General features: G+C 39.6%; 1 protein-coding gene across 1 annotated transcript; it reads left to right on the top strand.

The window, feature by feature from the left end:
- The first annotated feature begins 1728 nt into the window (after positions 1-1728).
- On the top strand, positions 1729-24628 carry LOC115211006 (COX assembly mitochondrial protein 2 homolog). The gene is made up of 4 exons (XM_029779845.2): positions 1729-1989; positions 8985-9065; positions 10614-10685; positions 24559-24628. Exons 2-4 carry the CDS (start codon positions 8985-8987, stop codon positions 24607-24609), a joined length of 204 nt encoding a protein of 67 aa, XP_029635705.1. The 5' UTR covers positions 1729-1989; the 3' UTR covers positions 24610-24628.
- Positions 24629-25051: the final 423 nt, after the last annotated feature.

The following is a 25051-nucleotide window of genomic DNA, read 5'->3' as shown; positions in this document are numbered from 1 at the left end:
ACACACAGAATAGTATTTATTTTACTCTTTTACTTGTTTCAGTCATTTGACTGCGGCCATGCTGGAGCACCGCCTTTAATCAAGCAAATCGACCCCAGGAGTTATTCTTTGTAAGCCCAGTACTTATTCTATCGGTCTCTTTTGCCGAACCGCTAAGTGACGGGGATGTAAACACACCAGCATCGGTTGTCAAACAATGCTAGGGGGACAAACACACAGACACACAAACACACACATATATATATATATACATATATACGACAGGCTTCTTTCAGTTTCCGTCTACCAAATCCACTCACAAGGCATTGGTCGGCCCGGGGCTATAGCAGAAGACACTTGCCCAAGATGCCACGCAGTGGGACTGAACCCGGAACCATGTGGTTGGTTAGCAAGCTACTTACCACACAGCCACTCCTGCGGCTATTTATTAACTTTTATTATTATATTTCCTAATATTAGTTTCCTTCATGTTTTTATTAACCTTTTCTATACAACTGTTTTTGTGTTTCTTGATCATCCAAATTATATGATATACTATGTAACCTGCCTTGAGTAATTGAATTCACGATTTGGCCCTTTAGACAAAAAGGTTGTGTATCCCTGGATTAGATACACAAACCATTGAAAACATGATAGCAACAACAGCAATAATAACCTTTTATACATTCAAATATAGGTGGAATTTTGGTTTAAGCACTTCATATAACCCCTCATAACCTTTTTTATTTTTCTTCATCGTTTAATGTTCTTTTTTCCATTCTTACATGGGTAGGATGGAGTTTATTTGAGGCAGATTTTCCGCTGTTGGATGTCCTTCCTGTTGCCAACCCTCCCCTGTTTCCAAGTAAGGTAATATTTCTCCGTGGTAAGACATATTATTGTGGAATATTGGAAGTAAATAACACTGCTTGTATGCCAGTGACACTCATCTACAACTGTAAGTTGATGTCATGATGAAATACAAACTCTCTCTCTCTCACACACACACACACACGCACGCACACGCACACACTCACACACACGCTCGAGGAATTGTAACTAAGAATTCATTAGAGCAGTGCTTTTCAAACGCTTTGCTGGAGCGGAACACCAAGGAAACATTCCACTGGCTTGAGGAACCCCTGTGCAATAATTTAATAGTCTTATGCACACATATAGGCGCAGGAGTGGCTGTGTGGTAAGTAGCTTGCTAACCAACCACATGGTTCCGGGTTCAGTCCCACTGCGTGGCATCTTGGGCAAGTGTCTTCTGCTATAGCCCCGGGCCGACCAATGCCTTGTGAGTGGATTTGGTAGACGGAAACTGAAAGAAGCCTGTCGTATATATGTATATATATATAAGTGTGTGTGTGTGTATGTTTGTGTGTCTGTGTTTGTCCCCCTAGCATTGCTTGACAACCGATGCTGGTGTGTTTACGTCCCCGTCACTTAGCGGTTCGGCAAAAAGGGACCGATAGAATAAGTACTGGGCTTACAAAGAATAAGTCCCGGGGTCGATTTGGTCGACTAAAGGCGGTGCTCCAGCATGGCCGCAGTCAAATGACTGAAACAAGTAAAAGAGAGTAAAGGGTAATATCTGCACAGGAGAATTAAAAATTACTGCCGATTTTAGCAGTTTTGTAACTTCTTGCGGAACCCTGGTTGAAAAGCACTGCATTAGAGTATCAAAAGAAAAAGAAGTTCTATATTTGACATTGAAATGATAATAGTCATCTGAGTTGTCCCCCTTGAACAAAAAAACCTTTCCTCGTCTCATTATTATTATTTTCTCGTCGAAGCATCTGTTTACTAATTTCAGTCCCGCTTTTTAAATGTGTTTAGATTACTAAAAACTTGGCGCTTTTCCAATTAACCACCTCCTGTTAACATAAGGCTTTTGGTAGTTAATTTCTCAGGAAGCACCAGAAAGTTATGAACTGATTCAAGCACATTAAACTACTGTCTTATTTAATTAAGTGAAATTAATTGCGGACCAGAACATTTAATGAAGTAAGTAACTTAATTTAAAACACAATTAAACATCGATCTACGTTTTCATTCATCCGTAATTAGTAAAAGGAAATATTTTTTCTCTCCAATTATTAATAGGATTACAGAAGCTATTTGCGTTTTTTTCATTATTAATATGTTTTGCTATAGTTTATGTAACAATTATAGAATATATTGAGCTAAAATTTTTATTATATAAGTTCGTCATTTAATGTTGCGAAAGTATGAAATTGTATTCAATACCATAGCATATAATAAACGTTTACTTTGAATTAGAGGCGGCCTTGCTCAAATCGGCACAATTTCCTTCACGGTGCATGAATGTATTTTACGATATATAAGTAAATATATATATATCTAAAAGTTTTTTGTGCATTTTGATGTTGACATAAGTTCCTTGCTGTTCCTGATGAGAAAGCGGCATAATGCACCCCTTATTCCTTCGCAATTAGGAATATGCAGCCTTTGAAACATATGTCGAAAATAAAGGAATTTTGTTAATTCGTCGTTCAGCTCCATTCTTTCATATATGTATATTTTTAAAATAAACATACAAATTCCCACACGAAAGCACGTAACCTATGCCCTAGGTACGTAACTTCAACCGTGTTTTTTCTGATGTGAATTTGCTACCCAGGTAACGGTTAATTCGAATTATCCTTAATAAGATAATTCATTCAACTACTTAAATATATATATTTATATATATATATTCTTTAATGCTATTAATGTGATATATTTACAGTAGACCTTTTTTTTAATGCCTTTTAAGATGTTTACCAGAGTTATTTCCACTTAATGACATACTGGTGGTGAGCAACAACCAAGCCATGTGCATATAATAAAACGAGGAAGGTCAAACTAATGGGCGAATGTAAAGAATACGTACACCCGGTGTGTAGGGTTAGGGTTTTTGTAACGCCGAAAACGGGTGTTGTACGTATTCTTTACCTCCGCCAAAGGCTATCGAGGACGGTCTTCCTGAATTAATAGGTTTAACCGAGAATTTCAGAGTTTACGATCTGAAACAAAAACATTTTCGAAACAAATAGAAGACGTTTCGATTCAATAAAATTAAGTACACTTTATGATATGTGTCATTGGCTAGGACTGGTTTAGAGTTTTATGCTTGAAGTCATCGGTTAAGGTCTCTTCCTTTTAATGGTTTCTCTAAGCTTTTTAGTGTATCAGTGTACCCACACGCTATTCGTGGAACAACCATATTCCAGAAAATCAAAAATGACACCTTTGATTTCCCCAAAACACAATCACTATGACTTGCTGTGCTGATCGTTGACTCTTGAACCTTTCAGGGCTTGGAGAAGAAATGTGACGCTATTCCCATGGACTAACCCTTCGTTTCTGGGTCATAAAGTTACGCCCATATTTTATCCCTGTCTCTAGATTGGGGGGGGGGGAATATGTCTTCATTGGCTTCAAACTCTTCCAACAGGTTAGAGCAGACTTCTACTCATATCGAGTTATAGTGGTGTCAGGGTTATCCATTTATGGTGGTAACGTTGACTTTATGACACACTATAATTTAGTCAGTATGAGAGAAAAGGGAGTCACTGTTTTTGCTCATAACAACAACAAGAGAATAGAATTCACGATGCTCTTGTAATAAGTCATAACTTTTATTATTGGAGGTAATGCGTTAATTGAAGGAAGCTTATAGCATAACATGAATATGTTCTGGTTGCAGTCACATGTCTCCAAGGAAATAAGAAAGGCGAACGGGAGTTGGCGTAAAGTGCGGCGGCCTGACCCAATGCATGTTGAAGAATCAACAGGCACTGAATGATTTCTTTAATTACCTATAATGGCATATATACATATAACAAGGAGGGGTCGGGGACAAACAATGGACAGTCTTTGAAGGCGGTGAGCTGGCAGAATCGTTAGCACTCCGGGCGAAATGCTTAGCGGTATTTTGTCTGCCGCTACGTTCTGAGTTCAAATTCCGCCGAGGTCGACTTTGCCTTTCATCCTTTCGGGGTCGATAAATAAAGTACCAGTTACGCACTGAGGTCGATGTAATCGACTTCATCCCTTTGTCTGTCCTTGTTTGTCATCTCTATGTTTAGCCCCTTGCGGGCAATAAAGAAATAACAATGAACAGTCTTACGGGGGGGGGGGCATGCTGTTGTGATTACAATATGAGGATCAGGATGATAAAAACGATACGGTTTAAAATTTTTAATGAATGTATAGTTAAAAATAAATTTTATATAACTTTCTCTCCGGGTACTATTCCAACCTGTCCAGTTTTGAAACTTCATTTTTTTCTTTGTTATTTGGCCGAGACAATTTGTTTTCCTTCTTTTTCTTCATTGACCGGCTACACCAGCATGGCCTCATGCACACGCAACTTTCTTACTACATTTTCCCATCTTTTCTCATACACGCTATGAGGCAGGTACTTTCTCTCCAGAAGGATCTTCCTCACGAGGTGGAAGTTGAACCAACTTTCCAACCCCTGTCCGGAGATGAAGTGACCTGTCTCTGTCCCTTTTGCTCTTGTTTGCTACGCTGTCTCTTTCAGTATGGCTACTACGCAGAAAAAGGCTGCCTTCTTTTCCTTGTTGAAGTGGGGAGGCTGTACACTCTTAACTATGGACTCAGTTGAGAGTCGTACTCTTTCCCCATCTGACATTAGTTGTTCGACATAGGTCACCAATCCCCTCAACTCCCCACAATGTACGAAGGCGTGTGCAACAGTTTCACTCGGATATGGGTGGGGGTCTTATAACCGTGTCCGGACAACCTCTCCTGAACTGGTAAAGCCGAACGATAGCACAACCAAGTTGTTCGTCATCAAAGCCCAGAGTCACCCCCAGGACGTCGTCAGACTTACACTCTACCAACCCTCTATAAAAATCTGCAGTGGTAACCTCACTGCCGGTACTGCTCACCCGGGAGAACAGATTGAGTGCTTGTCTGCACTCTCTCTGTCATTCCCCCATCTTAGGCCTCTGCCTGATCCATGTGCCTAAGTCCTGAAAAGCCTCCAATTGTGGAAAAAGTTGCTTAGTATGTGGTGACCACACCTGCTCACCATCCAGGTAGTGCCAGAGGTGTCTCAGCCTCAACGCTCATTTGCCCATCATCAGCCAAGGCAATCCCATTCCACCCTTTAACAGTTTCTGACAACAAATGCAGCGCCTCACAAGTGGTGGTTTCCCCTTCCACAAAAAGTGGAAAAGGATCCTTTCCAGCTTGTTCAGCCACAAACCTGGGCAAGACATGATGGTTAGGCAGTAGGTTATCACAGATGCTATAAACACCTGTGTAACCTCAGCCCTTCCTAGCAAGGATAACATCCTTCCAGACCAGGTCTGGGTTTTGGCTGTCACCTCACTCCAGTTTTTCTCCACTTGGAGATCTGATGCAAACCAGACCCTGAGCAGCTTAACCAGACCCTCTGTCCAACATCCGACGACACTATCAGGAGGCATCGACTTGCCACACCAGATGCTGAGTTGCAAGTCGACTGATTTTTCTTGGTTAATTTCTGCCCCTGCCATCGCTTTGTAGTCTTTGACAGCGTCTTCTACATGAGGTAGCTGCCCTTCATCAGACATGATGATGGTAACATCATCTGCATATGCCGTTACACTTCTATCATAACATAGATCATGTGGGTCTTCCCCCAACGTCCCCAATCTCCACAGTAGTGGTTCAAGAGCCAGCACTTACAGGAGCGGGGACAAGGTGCAGCCCTGGCGAACTGAATGTTCAATCACAAATGGGCTCGAGAAGAACCCATTCACCCAGACTGCCCAGGGGACCGCTGCCAGATCCAGATACTTACTGATGGTCGACCTTATCAAATGCTTAGACTGGTCTAAATGCACCAGTGCCCCACCTTACCAGGAACTTTACCCACTCTCTCTATGGTGTAGCATATGAGATGAAGGTTGTTGAACATCATCTTTTCTGGGATGGCACATGTCTGCGCCTCTCCCACCAGGTCGCCTAAGACAATTCTCATTCTCTTGGCTAACACCTTGGCCAAAATCTTTAACTCTGTGTTTAGCAGAGTTATTGGCCTAAAACTACTTATGTTATCCCTCTTGCTCGGCTCTTTCCTAACTCCTCGGCTCACAGACTTGAGAATTCTCCCATTCTGCTGCCAATTCACGTAAACACTGGCTAGTATGTTCCCAAACAAGTCTGGCATACTCTTAAAAAATTTGTAAGTTAGACCATCCAATCCCAGCAACTTGTCCTGGGACCACTCGGAAAGCACCTCTATAACCTCCTTGGCCATGATTGGCCCTTCACAGCACTCAGCATTGTGTGCCGAAAGTCATGGGCTACCAGCCAGGAAATCCCATAGGGTATCTCCATGGGCTAACGTCCTGCCCCACCCGAACATTGCAGCAAAGTGCTCATGAAAGGCCTTGCACATCTCTTCCTGTCCTTGTTCGTTAACCACAGACCTCATCGTAGCATCCATGCCACGTTGGGTTTCTACTGAGCGAGCCCACCTGGCTACGTTGATATTCTCGCGACCCAGTGCATGTACTTTAGCCCAAACTCTGCATCCTTTGTGTTTGGCATTGAGGTGTCGGTCCAAGCCTGATCTCGCTGCCAAAACTTGGGGTGCAGAGCCCACTCTCAGTGCCTCTTCTAATGCCTTGACTAAATCCCATTCTACTCTAGTCTGCTCTAAACTTAGCTGCTTGCTAAATCTAGTTGACTCAATACAAATGGCTCTTTTGAGGGCACTCCACCACCAGTTATTTAACACAGTGCTGGTTAGTGTCCTCATAACTAACACCTTAATCTGGCTACAGTAAGCTTCACAATCCAATAGGGACTTGTTCAACTTCCAGTAGCCAGATCCCTGACTGTGAACCTTATCTATATACACCCTACACGTCACTAATTTATGATCTTTGTAGGGTACATAGGTAAACTGTGGACAACTAACACTAGACTTATCTCTAGCATTAACTGAAATCCTATCTATATAAGACCTGATTGATCCATCATGATTCATCCATGTCCACATTGGCATGTTTGGATTATCAAGTCTGAATCGATCTGCCAGCCTAAATTGCTTCAGCAGATTGACAAGGCGTGAGTCACATTTCTTATTGTTCAAGCCAACGCTATCCATGCATGCATCGAAAATAGCATTAAAGTCACCAAACACAAATAAAGTCTTCGACGTCTCTAGGAAATTCTCCAGACGTTGGTAGAACTCATTCCGTTTGCCTGTTGCATTAGGCGCATAAATGCCAACCAACCTGAAGGCCCTACCTCTGAAAGTCAGATCCAGAATGACCGACTCGCCTTCTGGGTCCACAAAGATTGTGTGAGTCTGCAGAGCCAAGTTTTTCTGGATCAGAACTACGACCCCTCCTCCTCCTCAGGTCCGACTAGGAAACATGATTTCTCATAGCCGACCAGGAGAGGTGAGAAAGCCTGCAGCTTGCCCAACTTGGTCTCTGTAGCAACCATCACATCTATTCTTTAGTGTCCTGAGGTCGTCAAGGAAACAAGCCTGCTTCCTCTTCGACCCCAAGCCACGCACATTCAGATAGCCAATACGTAGTGAAGCCATGTCATATTAAGGAGAAAAAGGAAGAAAAATTCAGAGCTTACCTTGCTCATTTCATTTTTTCAAGTGGGATAGTCATTAGTACCACTGGGACCATCCCCTCTTCCTCTTTCTTTTCATCTAAAAATGGTTCAATCTGCAGGTTGAATATTTTAGGAAGATCCCTCACTTCCACAATGTCTTTTTTTTGTCTCTCTTTCAGCTCTACTATATTAACATTATTTACATTATTATTAATTCTGTTATTATATACATGTGTTTTATGGTGCGGCTTAATAACTCCATCCAGGTATTTATTGTATTTTTTATATGCTGCTACCATGATTTCTTCCTTATTTGGTAATTGTACCCATCTCAAACCCATTTTACCCTTCATCAGGGATGATTGTGATTTATCAATCTTTCTAATCACATTTTTTTTTAGCTGCCTCTTGATCTTTTGTGGGCAACTCCATTTTTTTACATTATTTATATTTGACAGATATTTGTCCTCACCTTGTGAAATATATTTGTCACTTAAATGTGGCTAACCACTAAGTGTGGATGCTACTGTAGCTTGTAGCCCCAGGAGAACATCTTCTCCAGCTGGCTATTGACACACTTTCTGTGCCCTATCAGTATTTGCAAAGGGAAGCCATCCTTCCCATCGTCGACCTGACGCGATACGCATGGACCCGGGTTTCTGGGTATTTACCCATTGTCAGCACATGACAATCACCGGTCTTTGATGCGAAGGGGTCCTAATGCAAATACATCACTGATTTCGAAAAAGTGTGAACAAGCAATAATAAATCTATGACAGTTTTGATTCTTTGAGATTAAATTTTGTTGTTTAATCTTAGGTCAGATCTGAACAGCTATACCTTTGATCAAAAGCATTCCAACTATGACGATCCCATTTTTTTTTCAGATGATGTGTCTAGGACTACACTATTCAGTGTATCCTTTCATATTAAAAATGGTACAGTGTATGATTTCTGGGAGATTTTCCTACTATTTTCTGCAGGTCAAGCTACCATCTAAATGCACTTGTTGGATAATCTATTTTCAAACTGTCATTGTACGGTAGATGTGAGAAGCCAGACCTGTCTGGCTTGGACATAAAACAGGTAGATTATTTGGACCAGTTACGACTGGTTTAAATGCTAAAGGATTAAAGATCTTCATAGTTAATAACAGGTGTGAGTCTTAGTTCTCTGTCTAAGTGTAGAAGATTATTTTATTTGCATAATGCTTAAATAGTTTGCTACAAGAAAATACCAGAATATCTGACTATTAAAATTGATTTTAGAATTTAAATGTTTTGTAATTGCATTCAAATTGTCTCTGTTTAATATGCTATCAAAATGTTACAAAATTTCCTAACATCAGCAGACAACAAATATTTAACAAACACATCCTTCCCTTTCTGTATTTATATCAGATGCATCCTGATCTGTCCACACATCTTCACACAGGAGAGTGTAATGACATTATTTATGCCCTCAAAGTGTGTCACCAAGAGGTAAAAATTAAATCTTGGATAATTTTTTTTTAGTTTCCTGTCATTATGTAATTGATTTTTAAAGCTATTTACAAACACTAAGAACTTGTTTCTGTTGAGTTTTGTCCATTTGTTTGATTTTACATTGTTTTTTTTTTCATGTTGACAAGTGTTAGATGAAAATTATCGAGATAGATTTTCTATATTTGGATGCTAATGTTAACTTGCTTTCAAAGGTAGAAGATAGAATGAAAACTGGGAATAAGGGACATTTGGCCACCTGAGATTGTAAGCAGAGACACAGCTTTTTGCTCAGTGTTAATAACATAGAAAACGTAATTCTCTCTCTCTCTCTCTCACACACTCACACACACACACGTTACAGGCTACTTCTCTTCCACTCCTATAACAGTACCTTGTCTGAGGCTGTAGTGAAGACACCTGTCCATTTCTAAATTATATATTTTATATATATTTTATATTATTTCCTAAGGTTTTGGTAAAAGATTACTGACCTTACTTAGCATATATTGCTTTGGAAAATGTGGATATTGTGAAAGTTAGGAGTAGATTTTCAAGCTCTGTTAAAACCAGGCTGAGGCTAAAATTGATATGAGAAAAGCCTGTGTGTGCTTCACTTTGGTTGGTAAACAGGGTTCCAGTTCTTCATAAATGAGTGATTAATTACAAGAAGGGCATCCAATTAGAAAATCATTTGCTTTAACAGTATGCAAAAGGAACATATTTATTAGTAAAATATTATAGGCGCAGGAGTGGCTGTGTGGTAAGTAGCTTGTTTACAACCACATGGTTCCGGGTTCAGTCCCACTGCGTGGCACTTTGGGCAAGTGTCTTCTACTATAGCCTCGGGCCGACCAAAACCTTGTGAGTGGATTTGATAGACGGAAACTGAAAGAAGCCCGTCGTATATATGTATATATATATATATATATATATATATGTGCATGTGTGTGTTTGTGTGTATGTGTTTGTCCCCCTAACATTGCTTGACAACCGATGCTGGTGTGTTTATGTCCCTGTCACTTAGCGGTTCGGCAAAAGAGACCAATAGAATAAGTACTGGGCTTACAAAAGAATAAGTCCCGGGGTCGAGTTGCTCGATTAAAGGCAGTGCTCCAGCATGGCCTCAGTCAAATGACTGAAACAAGTAAAAGAGTATCTAATATGATAGCATATCAAAATAGATATAAAACAGAAATAGTATATTCCTGAGTTTTCTATTAAGTATATGAATTTTGATTATGCAGTTTTGGGACATTGTAATTGATGGAACTCAGGCAGATTTCCTTCTTAGAACAAACTATAACAAGTTTTTAAATTTTTTATTAAGTTTATGCCAAATGTACTTTATGACCATTTGTGTTAATTAGCTTTAAAGAATCATTCATTGTACTTTGATTTTCAAAAGAAATTTTTGAAGTTTTTCTATTTTTATCTAGTTCATTGAATTCAAATTAAAGAAAATATAATGAATGGATGAATATAAGTTTGGTTTAAAAACAGTTTATTAGTGATAATAATTGGAATAAACCATTATTTAATTTGCAGAACCCTTGGAAAAAGTTCTTAGGTGTCTGTAATGATTTAGACCATGCTTTGAACAAATGTCTTAAAAATGAGGTAAGAATTGATAATATGTATTTTCAACTATTATATTTGATATTTTTCTTAGCTCCAGACATTTAGTACAAGACGAATTTTATTCAGCCTAGCACAAACCCATTGGCAGACTTTGGTGCTTGGTAGGTGTTTCAGGATATTCTGGGTGAGCACTAATTTGTATTGTGGGAAGATTTTTGTAGACTGTATTTTCAAAATCTGAAGGCACACCATTGAATAGTGAAGGGACAATGCCATCCAGTGCAGCTTCTTAGTGACAGGCATGGCCTAGCAGCCTCTTTGCAAATCATTTTCCATTGTTTATTCTACTGTTTCTATATATTTTAGACTGAGTAAGGTGAATTCATGTTGGAAGTGAACCCAAGGGTTTAGCATTGATAAGCCACAAAAGCAGTGAAAGGCACACCTTTCACTCTTGCGATTACTTCCGTGAGAGTGATAAATGTGCATTGTTTTATATAGCTCTCAAGTATATTGTGATTTTCTATAAAAAGACTTTTTCCCAAGAGCATTGCAGTATCTCGTTTTTCAACAATATACATACACTAAAGTATGTCTTGTAGATAAAGATTTTAATCCATAGTTGCTTCTATTGCATAAGTTGAATGTGTGTGTGTGTGTGTGTGTGCACTGACATACCTATAGGCACAGGTGCGACTGTGTGGTGAGGAAAAGAAGCTTGCTTCCCAACCGTGTGATCTTGGGTTTATTGTTACTACACAGCACTTTGGGTAAGTGTTTTCTACTTTAGTCCTAGGTCAACCAAAGCTTTGTAAGTGGATTTGGCTGGCAGAAACTGAAAGAAGCCTAATCCTTGGGTAAAGTAGTGTTTCATAGTTCATTTTGTCCAGTCTCTGAAGAATTACTTGTGACTGACCAATGTTGGATGTAAACATTACAGTTCTTGATGCAGCTTGTCAATTTCCTAACAATACTTCTTTGAGATAATGGTTTCCATGGAATTTAAGAAATAATAGTAGATGATTCAAATAGTGACCATAACCTTCTTTCAGCTTGAGGAAGTATTTTGATGCTTTACCAAAATACTTTCCCAAAATGAACAATTGACAGCATTCCAGACACTGCATGGAAGACTGTTAGCTGTATAGAATCTATTTTTGTCACATATCACATTGTGATCAGAAAATGGATAAATTTTCTTGTACAAAAGAAGTCCAGAGCAGACTCCATAATGGTTATTTTTAAAAATACTTTGTCCTTCTTGTGTGACATCCGTTTCTCCATCTTCTATTTTTGTGTATTGAGCAAATATCAAACAATTGTGGAATGATAGATGTTAAATCCATTTGCAACTTCTTTGTTTTGCATAGGTCTGCTTCAATAATAGCCTTCAGTTTGTTGTTATCATCATCATCATCATCATCGTTTAATGTCCGCTTTCCATGCTAGCATGGGTTGGATGATTTGACTGAGAACTGGCGAGCCAGATGGCTGCATCAGACTCCAATCTGATCTGGCAGAGTTTCTACAGCTGGATGCCCTTCCTAACACCAACCACTCCGGTTTTAAATTCTTTTGTTATGGGCCTGGAGGATTATGATAAATAAGAGGAGGCTGAGAACCAAGCCTTGGTGAACTCTACTTGCACATTAAATTCATTGCTATACTCATTGCTAACTTTCATCTTACTAACAGCATCCCTGAACATGGCTTGGATGACTCTTACCAGCCTCTCATCTACTCCTAGCTTCTGCAGCAACTACTAGATTGGAGTGTGAGGAGCCCTGTCAAAGGTTTTCTCTATGTTGACAAATGCCAAGTACAGTAGTTTATTTTTGGCTAAATACATCTTCTGCAGTTGCCTTACTAGGAAGATAGCATCAGTAATGCTTCTCTTTGATATAAAACCAAACTGGATCTCATCAAGGTTACTTTGCTTATTAATTAGTTGTGCTATGATCCCGTCTGTAACTTTCATGACCTTGTCCAGCAGTTTGATACCACTGTAATTACTTTTGTCTAAGGCATCTCCTTTACCTTTGCAGCAGTTGACTATAATGCTGCCACACCTGTCATTGGGTATGATCCCTTCCTGAACACCCTAGTGAACTATACAGATGATGAGGCTGCCAGATATTTTAATCATCTTAGTTGTAATTCTTGATGGGCTTGGGTCTTTCTCTGTCTTCATATTTTTAATTGCTTTATCTATCATCCTGCTATCAGTTTGGATAGCTGGTCTCTATTGGGTCCACATTAAGAAGAATCTCCTTCTTCCATGCATTCTCCACATCTGGCTGCCTTTCATAGTGGTACTTCCATGCCTCTTTCTTTACAGAATGACTAAGTGCAAGTGTACCATCATCCATCTGCTTACGCTTCTCTCCTACAATATTATGATTTTCTCTGAGACACTATTTTGCTATCTTAAGTGGAGGTGCAATGGCCCAGTGGTTAGGGCAGCGGACTCGCGGTCGTAGGATCGCGGTTTCGATTCCCAGACCGGGCGTTGTGAGTGTTTATTGAGTGAAAACACCTAACAGCTCCACGAGGCTCCGGCAGGGATGGTGGTGATATCTGCTGTACTCTTTCACCACAACTTTCTCTCACTCTTACTTCCTGTTTCTGTTGTACCTGTATTTCAAAAGGCCGGCCTTGTCACTCTCTGTGTCACGCTGAATATCACGCTGAATATTCCTGAGAACTACGTTAAGGGTGCACGTGTCTGTGGACTGCTCAGCCACTTACACGTTAATTTCACGAGCAGGCTGTTCCGTTGATTCGGATCAACCGGAACCCTCGTCGTCATAACCGACGGAGTGCTTCCATCCATTTTGCTATCTGAAACACCTCATGTCTCTGGTTCTCATGTCACAGAACATTGACAAACATCTTGCTTTTTGTCTCTCCCCAAGCTAAATGCCCCTGTCACCTAACTTCTTGTCTAGCTTCTTGCTATCGTTCTCTGCTACCCCAACACTTTCAGTTCTTTCAGGCTTGTTTCTTTGCTCGTACCTCTCTTTTTTACTTGTTTCAATCATTTGACTGTGGCCATGCTGGAGCACCGCCTTTTAGTCGAGCAAATCGACCCCAGGACTTATTCTTTGTAAGCCTAGTACTTTTTCAATCGGTCTCTTTTGCCAGACCGCTAAGTAACGGGGACGTAAACACACCAGCATCGGTTGTCAAGCGATGTTGGGAGGACAAACACAGACACACACACGACAGGCTTCTTTCAGTTTCCGTCTACCAAATCCACTCACAAGGCTTTGGTCGGCCCAAGGCTATAGTAGAAGACACTTTCCCAAGGTGGCATGCAGTGGGACTGAACCCAGAACCATGTGGTTGGTAAGCAGGTTACTTACCACCCAGCCACTCCTGCAACTATGTTACTGTTTGCTTCTGTGTTTCACCGCTGTCACCCTAGGTCTGGCTGGAACTTTACACTAGCCACAGATTTGGTCTATGACCCTCAGTGGGCTGTCCTACAGGAACTTCCAGTTGTCTTCTATGCTATACATCTCTATCTCCTCTCCCTTTTAGCTCAAATACTTCAGTTAGGACATCTCTTTATCTCTGACTATTCAAAGGATCCTTAAGCTTCCATGTTTCTCTTTTCCGGACTACTTTGTTCATCGGAGTCCTTCAAACCTGATGTCTGTAATAATATTAAAACTTATAAGCACTAATTTGAGGTTGAAAAGCAGTTAAATACAAAATTATTAAAATATTTAATTTGAGGAGTGATAACAAGCATGCTGTGGTATACTTGATAACACAGTTACCTGATCTGCAATACATACTTTGTGTTGTATCAGTGTCTTTATCTTTAAATCTTTCTATCTTAAATTACTGCTAAAGTATTAGTTCATCCGTTTTATGTCAGCTTCTCTGTGCTAGTATAGGTCAAATGAATACATGTTATAAAGATATTGTTTTCCAGCCTCGCCTGGCCTCCGTTTGCCAGCCTCGTCTGGCACCTGTGCCGGTGGCACGTAAAAAGCACCCACTACACTCACGGAATGGTTGGCGTTAGGAAGGGCATCCAGCCGTAGAAACATTGCCAGATCAGACTGGGCCTGGTGCAGCCTTCTGGCTTCCCAGACCCCAGTTGCACCGTGCAACCCATGCCAGCATGGAAAACGGACGCTAAACGATGATGATGACAGCTAGATGTCCTCTTGTCACTTAGTCTTACTGGTTTTTTTCAAATAAGGTATTTTTCATTCCACTCTTCTTTGAAGGTCTGGTGTTACCAAACAAGTTGTTAACTTGGAAGTGTCAGCAAACATCATCATCAGATATAGTTCAGTGCATTTTCATGCAAAGCACTCACACAGCCATCATCATCATCATTTAACATCCGTCTTCCATGCTGGTATGGATTAGATGGTCTGAAAGGAGCTGGTAATCCAGAAGACTGTGCCAAGTTCCACTGTCTGCTATGGCATAATTTTTATGGTTGGATGCCCTTCCTAATGCCAATCTCTTTACAGAGTAGACTGGGTTCTTTTTACCTGGCACCAACACCAGCAAGGTCTGCTTTGGTATGGTTTTTACAGCTGGATGCCTTTCCTAATGCTGACCACTTTTCAGAGTAGACTGGATGCTTTTTACATGACACCAAAATCAATAAATTCACCAAGTAACTTACCAGACAAAGATCCTTTGGTGGTGGTGGTGGTGGTGGTGGTGTGATGTATTGAAGGAGGTGTCTTTGAGCCAGGTGATGAGAAGTTAGAATATGACAGGGGAACATCAACAGGTGTTTTGCCATAGAGGAGATATGCATGGTTATCCAAGTCAGAGAGAGAGAGAGAGAGATGGTAGTGATGTGCCAGGCAGCGAGCTAGCAGAAGCGTTAGCACACCGGGCGAAATGCTTTGCGGTACTTCGTCTGCCGTTACGTTGTGAGTTCAAATTCTGCCGAGGTTGACTTTGCCTTTCATCCTTTCGGGGTCGATAAATTAAGTACCAGTTACGCACTGGGGTTGATGTAATCGACATAATACCTATGTCTGTCCTTGTTTGTCCCCTCTACGTTTAGCCCCTTGTGGGTAATAAAGAAATAGGTAGTGATGTGCCAGGGCATACTTTCAAGGTACAAGGACATGAATATAAATTGAATGTTAGAGGATTTTCCAGGATGCATGAGTAGGAGAGTTCATGAGAATGCAAAAAGGGGGGAAAGGGAGAATGCTGTGGCTTGTGAAACCTGGCTATGTGGGAGAGGGATGACAGGATAGCAATGATACGGTTGGCAGTAGGGGAGGAAAAGAGTGGGGAGGGGGAGATAAGCATAATGCCTGAAGAGGAGGAGATTTAATTTGATTTATTACGGTAACAAAGAAAACAAACTACAGCTCCTCTATTATATATATGTATATATGCGTGTATGTACACATACAGGAGTGGCTGTGTGGTAAGTAGCTTGCTTACCAACCACATGGTTCCGGGTTCAGTCCCACTGCGTGGCACCTTGGGCAAGTGTCTTCTACTATAGCCTCGGGCCGACCAAAGCCTTGTGAGTGGATTTGGTAGACGGAAACTGAAAGAAGCCCGTCGTATATATGTATATATATATATGTTTGTGTGTCTGTGTTTGTCCCCCTGGCATTGCTTGACAACCGATGCTGGTGTGTTTATGTCCCCGTCACTTAGCGGTTCGGCAAAAGAGACCGATAGAATAAGTACTGGGCTTACAAAGAATAAGTCCCGGGGTCGAGTTGCTCGATTAAAGGCGGTGCTCCAGCATGGCCGCAGTCAGATGACTGAAACAAGTAAAAGAGAGAGTAAAGAGTATATATCATCATTGCCCAATATAGCCTTTATTTAAAACAGGCGGAAATTCCCAGTCAGTGAGTCACATGACCATTATAAACTTCTTCACTGAACACACCTTAGATGATCATGAGTATCTTACACAGCGGTGGGTATGGAGTGGGGATATTGATAGGTAAGAAACAATTCTCTTTTTCTCTCTCTCTCTCCCCCCTCCCTCTCTCTCTCCTCCCCCTCTCTCTCTCTCTCATACTTTATATTTATTCCTTACTTGAGTTGGTGTAAGAGGCAGTGTGAGGTAGTGATGATTAAATGTCAATTATAAATTAATCACATGGGATTCAAAATATATATAAAGAAGAGGAATTTTTCCTCTTTTAATTGTTATAAGTTTAAATGTAAAAGATTATTTAATTAGTATGAATGAATGTCGCTTAATTTAACAATTAAAAAAAAAAAGTATTTTAATTTCAGTATTCAGTATGATAGTCAAAGTTAGACAAACTATTAACAACAATTTGATTACATAATACTATGATTCATTGTGAGGAAAAAGCTAATCAGAGTAGGCACACCTTCTGTAAACTATAGTGAAAGCAGATTGTTTTGGGAAGTAATCATTCTGAATAAAAACTGTGAAGAGGACGCTTAAGTCCTGAAAGCCACCTAATATAAAATAATAATAATGAAATTATTGTATACAGTGCTCAGATGCACCACAACTTGTCAGATTATAAGCAGTAATGTACAAATGTCTGGAAAGCAAACAATGCATGAGTCAGATACATACTTTTGTGTGTATGGAGGGGAGAAAATCAGGTGTAGTATTGGCGAATCTCAGAAAGCATGGAAGTTTTGAAGGATGCAGTACAGTGCTCCGACAACTAACAACTGATGCCGGCAGCTTGTTCCATGCTTCAGCAACTCTCAGCGTGAAAACATGTTTCCTGAAGTCATGGGAGTTGTGCTGTTTTCTGACTTTGTAAATATGTCCATGGGTGTTAGATGGGTGGAGTTTGAAAAGGTGCTCAGAGTTATATGTTGTTGGTGATATGAAAAAATGCACCCAATACACACTGTGGTTGAGGATTGGAAGTGCATCCAACCTGTAAAAATTGCAAAACTCCAACTCAGTGTTGGTATTCCATCAGTGTCTGATTGATGACAAAGTCCGTCTTCTCAGCAATGAGAGTGCATGTGACTCCACATTCCAAAGCTGGAAGCACACAGGTATCCACAGGTGTCACAGCAATGATAAACACTAAATCTGTATACAGGACTAACATTCAATGTGCCAGAGCTGCACACTATAGTGGGGTGGCTGAATGGAAACATCTGTGTCTGTGGAGGCGCGTGGCTTAGTGGTTAGGGTGTTGAACCCATGATCGTAAGGTTGTGGTTTCAATTCCTGGACCGGGTGATTCATTGTGTTCTTGAGCAAAACACTCCACTTTCACGTTGCTCCAGTCCACTCAGCTGGCAAAAGTGAGTAATCCTGCGACGGACCGGCGTCCCATCCAGGTGGGGGAATTTCTACGCCACTGAAACAGGGAAAACGGCCCTTATGAGCCTGGCATGGCTTGAGAAGGAACATCTGTGTCTGAAAACCCTGTGACCATTATTAAGTGATCGCATATTCCATTCAGATGCAGGAAAGAGACATCAGGTATCAACCTCCTAGGCGGCGAGCTGGCAGAAACGTTTGCACGCCTGGCGAAATGCGTAGCCGTATTTCGTCAGCCATTACGTTCTGAGTTCAAATTCCGCCGAGGTCGACTTTGCCTTTCATCCTTTCGGGGTCGATTAAATAAGTACCAGTTACGCAATGGGGTCTATATAATCGACTTAATCCGTTTGTCTGTCCTTGTTTGTCCCCTCTGTGTGTAGCCCCTTGTGGGTAGTAAAGAAATAGGTATCAACCTCCTACTTTTGGGGAATCCTCCTTTTACCAGGTTAACAATGTCAGGGTTATTAGCCATTAAAGTTGGTTCACTGAAAGGTAGTTCTAGTGAGATTATAGAGAAGCTTGAGCAGCGGTGAGTTGATGTGCGTTGTGTGCAAAATGTAAGGTAAAAGGGAGCCATGACTAGATTCCTCAAAGGCAAAGAACATCAGTAGTAATTCTTCTGGATTGATAACAATGCTTGTTTAGGTGGAGTTGGCATTCTGGCGGGGGAAAAGTGGATAAAGTAATTGAAATAACCAGAGTATGTGGCAGTATAATTAAACTTAGACTAGCTGTAATCAAAGCACCAGCTGCTGTTATCTCTATCTGTGTTCCATAATCAGGTCTAAAGATCTGATGAGCAAAAGAACTGCTTCTACAAAGCTACATACCATTTTACTAACAGCAACATCATTATCTTGGTTGGTGACTCCAGTGGACATGTTGGGTTGTTCTAGTGTAAATAGTGATTATAGACATGGTTCTAGAAGTAAGACAAGATCAGTGCTTCTGGAGTTCTGTGATGCAATTAACCCATATATGCCCATAAAAAAAAAATGAAGTCTTAAAATTTCACTGTATTTAGTTTAAACGTTATGGTAAGCTTTCACATTCTGGAAGAGAAGGACAGTATGCACCTGTTAGCTACAGGTGTTGAATACCTGCTGAACATTTCGTATGCTCAGCCAGATGCTTCCTGGTGAGTTCATGTCCAAACAAGTAGGAACAGGTTCTGCATTGTGAAAATGCAACCAGGTGTATATGTGGGTTAAAATAACCATTTGGAACACAAATTTCAGGAAGTCAATCAGCCACTTGATCATCTTCCAGTCAGGTGAGCATACATGCCAGATAGATTTCATTCACACCAGGATTTGGGAAAGACAATTGGTTATTCTTTCCTGGTGAAGAATGTACCTGTTTCTTTATTACCCACAAGGGTCTAAACATAGAGTAGACAAACAAGGACAGACAAACGGATTAAGTCGATTACATCGACCCCAGTGCGTAACTGGTACTTAATTTATCGACCCCGAAAGGATGAAAGGCAAAGTCGACCTCAGCGGAATTTGAACTCAGAACGTAAAGGCAGATGAAATACGACTACGCATTTCGACCGGCGTGCTAACAATTCTGCCAGCTCGCCGCCTTCGAAGAATGCACCACTTATATAGTTCTCTAGTGACTTCAGAATAAAAGTTTGGCAGACTGAGAGACAAAAGATATTTTGGAAGAGAATGGTGTGGAGGCTAAAACATTTTCCTGCTGAATATATGTTCAGATTGATTCTAAATGATGTTTATGTTGGAGGGGAGGAGATAACAAAGACCCATAAGTTAGAGGACAATTGACAGTTTTTATAAGATAACTTACTAAAAGCTACAGAGCAAATCTGTGGCTGGAGCAAGGACCAGCTAAAGTTAAAGCAACATGGTGGTGGAATACTACTGTGGATAGAACCATAAAAGCTAAAAGACAGGCCTGGAAAGAATAGAAGCAAGCAGCAAAGAGGAATACTATATCACTAGAAGAAAAACTAGATACTAAGTATGTGGAATGTAGAGAGAAGCTGAAAGAAGGGGTTTTGCTGGTGTTCAATATCAAGAGGATCAGTGATGTGAGGTGTTTTGAATTCTAAGCTAGTGTGTAAGGATGAATCAAAATGTTGTGGGAAAGCATGGTCTGAAATGATAGAGGTGCAGTTTCCCTAATAGATCAGAAGATTTCACTATGGGAGATTGTTGAATGTAGAAACATGGAAAGAAGAGGATCTTCTCAAAATTTGCCTAACTGAGGGACCAGTTATCAAGTAGATAGTAATATGGAAAATGTAGGGCCAGAATTAGAATAAGGTGGCAAAACATCTGGAAGCTACTATGAGTGAAAGATATGAAATGAATTGTGATGCTGTATGGTAGTGAGACATGGGTACTGAATGCAGATGATGTGTGAAGGTTGGGGAAAAAAATGTAACAAGTATGATTCACTGAATGTATAATGTTACTATGCATAATTGATGAGGCATAAATGAGCTGATAGAAGAATTGGGTGTAAGAGGTATGAACTGTAGTGTGCCAAAGTGATGGCTGTGCTGATATATATAATGTGTATAGATGTTGACAGGTGGGTGAAGAAGTACCAGGAGATTTATGTAGAAGGATCCAATGGAAGAGGAAGTCCAAAGGAAACATGGACAGAAGCGGTGAACGTTGCTCTCAGGATGTTGAACTTCACAAAACAGGTGATAAAAAGAATACAGTAAGCGGTGTAATACTGTGTTGGAGAGGATTCATCAACCCATGCAAATATGGGGGAAACAGGTGTAAAAATGATCATGGTGTTGATGATAATCATGAATTGTCCAACTGAATAAACTGAAATTGACTTTTCAAGATGTAGCTACTGAAATTGGATGCTCCGCACCTGCTGTTGTGGGCATCTTAAAAGAAAGGGATGACTATTTCACCATCCTTGATCAGGACAGCTATATATATATATATATATATATATGTAGGTCCCGGGTTGATTCGGGGTTAACCACAGTAAATAAGGTACTCAATACATAGCAGAGTAAAATTAATTTATTATATAGAAGGAGCTTCTACAGGACTAGAACTGTTTCATTCAAGAGAAATCTTCAGGAAGCTAGTTAACAAGAATTGTATTGGCATTTATACCTTTAGGCAGGTTTATAGGGGTGGTGGTGGGGGACTTTTTAGGGGTAGGCATAGCGCAAAAAATCATACTTGGGGGAGTGGTCAAGGAGTCAGTGGTAAATTAGATAGAAGAATAAATAAAAGAATAAAAAAAGAATAAAAAAATATAAAAATATATAGAAGAATAGAGTTTTAGGTAAATAAGGAAATTCTCAACACACACACATATACATACACACATACATACACACACACCCATATAAATATATATATATATATATATATATACACACACACATATACATACATATATCTACATATATATATATATATATATATATATATATATATTATACACATATACATATACATACATACATACACATATACATGCATATACATATACACACACACATGTATATATACACACACACGACCACACATACACACACATATCCACATACACACATGCACACACAACACACAAGTCCCTATATACTCATATATACATATACACATATATGTATGCATACACACACACACACACATATATAATATATATATATATATATATATATATATATACATATGTGTACCCATTCATACACATATATGTATGTATACACACACACACACACACATACATATATATACACATACATACATACATATGTGTACCTATTCATACCTACACATACACACATATATACATACAATTACAAACCCATTCCCTAATTTTAATTTTATTATCTTCATTTATTACTTTTGTTATCTTTGACCGCTGGTCACAAACATCTTGGCTAGTCCCTTTTATCTTTCTACTTGAGCACAAGCACTCACTCACGCACGCACACTCATTAGCACGCACACCACTCTCATTCGTACACTCATACACATACACGCCACGCGTTATTCATACATACATACATCTACATACATACACGTATATACACATACATACGCGTACCTACAGATTCATGTCTACAATCTTAGAAGACTAGTCTATACATATACACCAATATATATACACACATACATATACACCTACATACAAATACATACATATACACACATATATATATACATACACATATACACATACACATATATCTATATATATATAATATATATATATATATATATATATATTCTCTCTTTACTTGTTTCAATCATTTGACTGCAGCCATGTTGGATCACCGCCTTTAGTTGAGCAAATCGACCCCAGGACTTATTCTTTGGAAGCCTAGTACATATTCTATCGGTCTCTTTTGCCGAACCGCTAAGTTACAGGGACGTAAACACACCACCATTGGTTGTCAAGTGATGTTGTGGGGACAAACACAGATGCACAAACATACATATATACAACGGGCTTCTTTCAGTTTCTGTCTACCAAATCCACTCACAAGGCTTTGGTTGGCCTGAGGCTATAGTAGAAGACATTTGCCCAAGGGGCCACGCAGTGGGAATGAACCCGGAACCATATGGTTGGTAAGCAAGCTACTTACACACACCCACTACTGAAAGGATTTAGTATTTGTTGATTGAAAAGATAAAAATGACTGCTGATAGCATTTTAGACAAAATTCTGTAGCAACAACACATGCAGTGTTGGTATCATTTCCATCAAAAATTGACTCAAGCTGTTTGGGTATGTGAAACTTCTTGAGCATAAAAGGATGTACATTTTCTCTGAAAAATTGATGTCAATATTTAGTTCACCAAGGAGAATAGAAATTGGATGTTGCTAGATTGGCAATAAATCTTGTGGTTCAATGAGTTAAAATTTAATTTGTTCAGCTTTGATATCTGAGTGTATATTCTCTTTTACTCTTTTACTTGTTTCAGTCATTTTGACTACGGTCATGCTGGAGCACCGCCTTTAGTCGAGCAAATCGACCCCGGGACTTATTCCCTGTAAGCCCAGTACTTATTCTATCGGTCTCTTTGCCAAACCGCTAAGTGATGGGGACGTAAACACACCAGCATCGGTTGTCAAGCAATGCTAGGGGGACAAACACACACATATATATATATACATATATACGACAGGCTTCTTTCAGTTTCCGTCTACCAAATCCACTCACAAGGCATTGGTCGGCCCGAGGCTATAGCAGAAGATACTTGCCCAAGGTGCCACGCAGTGGGACTGAACCCAGAACCATGTGGTTGGTTAGCAAGCTACTTACCACACAGCCACTCCTGCGCCTATGTCACAAATTTCATAAATAAGCATTTACGGATGGTAATGTCATGGTTTGAAGTTATATATCTGGAAAAGTTGGGGGTGTGCTATAGATCAGATTAAGAACATCATAAATGGTACAACTTATCTGGAGATCCTGGAGAGTCATTTGGGCCAGTTGTGGATTTTTCAGCATTACAATCACTTAGAGCATACTGCAAGAATGACCAAGAAATTAATCAAAATGAGAAAAATTTGAATGCTGCTGTGGCCAACACAATCCCAGGATTTAAAACTGAGAGATAGCATATGGAATTGGGTTGACATGAATATTCTCTTTACTCTTTTACTCTTTTACTTGTTTCAGTCATTTGACTGCGGCCATGCTGGAGCACCGCCTTTAGTCGAGCAAATCGACCCCAGGACTTATTCTTTGTAAGCCCAGTACTTATTCTATCGGTCTCTTTTGCCGAACCGCTAAGTGACGGGGACGTAAACACACCAGCATCGGTTGTCAAGCAACGCTAGGGGGACAAACACAGACACAAACATACACACACACATATATATATATACATACATATATACGACGGGCTTCTTTCAGTTTCCATCTACCAAATCCACTCACAAGGCTTTGGTTGGCCCGAGGCTATAGTAGAAGACACTTGCCCAAGATGCCACGCAGTGGGACTGAAACCGGAACCATGTGGTTAGTAAGCAAGCTACTTACCACACAGCCACTCCTGCGCCTATATTTAAGTCAACCTTGGTTGATTTTGAACTCAGAGTGTAGCAACGAGTAAAATACTGTTAAATATTTCACCCTGCATGCTAACGATTCTGCCAGCTTGCTACCTGAATACAAAAAAAAGACAAAAAATCCAAAGAATTGAGTGAATTGTATGGACTATATTGTAAAACAATACCTCATAGATGTCATTTTATTTTGAGAAATTTCAAATAGCCAAGTGTTAGTGCCATATAAATTTGTCTTGATAGTTAAGGCATGTGTTCTGTTTTGTCATATATGCTCTAAATGTTCTTCAATTCAGTGACTTCATTTTGTGGAATTATTGATAATGTTAATAACTGCATGAAGCTCATTTAAAATGTTCATATTTAAACTTATTTACAAGAGTAATAAATTCTCATTATATTCATGTATAGTTAAAGTCATAAGAGAATAAATAAATTAAATGGAATAATTAATATTAATCATCAGTATACTCTTGACCTTGAATTAAGTTATGCTACCTTTTGTACACCCTCACACACACACATACATACATGTATGTATATAGCTATCAATCATTTAACAATTCTTTATCAATTTTCTTTTTACAGCGAGAAAGTCGGCGAAAGAATAATGCAACAAAGATAAAAAATACTGAATGAAACAAGGAAAGTGTTGCGAATGAAAAGGAAAAATGAAATGCAAAAAACATTCGAGAATTAATTTATATCAGTTTGGTGCTGAAGTTTAGAGAGGGTCAGTTTATTATTTGCTATAATAACTGATTAAGTGACAGATAAAAATGAGATAAATTTCTTGTAATGGCTAGTATGCCTGATATTTTGAGAGACTGGCATTATGGTATGATATATTCTCAGTGACCTGCTACCTATTTGCAGTTCTTTGTAGAAACTATTTACATTGCTACTTTTTTTTTATTACCTGTCTATGAAAGCAATATATATGATATTATTAAAACAGGACCCTATTTTGTCTCTTAAAAGAAAAAGAGAATAAAATTGAAAAGATTTGAATTATGTTCACTGTGAGTTAGACAAAATTATGGAAAACAAACCTGTTTCTCTATCTTTTGTTTTCTCTCTC

Source organism: Octopus sinensis, linkage group LG4 (assembly GCF_006345805.1).
Source record: "Octopus sinensis linkage group LG4, ASM634580v1, whole genome shotgun sequence".
In the NCBI taxonomy this organism is placed as follows: Eukaryota; Metazoa; Mollusca; class Cephalopoda; order Octopoda; family Octopodidae; genus Octopus; species Octopus sinensis.
Note: the sequence above shows the minus strand (reverse complement) of the source record. Positions and strands in the feature narration are given on the sequence as shown.

Bases quoted from the DNA above. Each gene is read 5' to 3' on its own strand.
- LOC115211006 (XM_029779845.2), top strand. From the start codon at position 8,985: ATGCATCCTGATCTGTCCACACATCTTCACACAGGAGAGTGTAATGAC. The intron at 9,066-10,613 runs GTAAAAATTAAA...TTTAATTTGCAG, and splicing joins TCAAAGTGTGTCACCAAGAG to AACCCTTGGAAAAAGTTCTT. The intron at 10,686-24,558 runs GTAAGAATTGAT...TTCTTTTTACAG, and splicing joins ACAAATGTCTTAAAAATGAG to CGAGAAAGTCGGCGAAAGAA.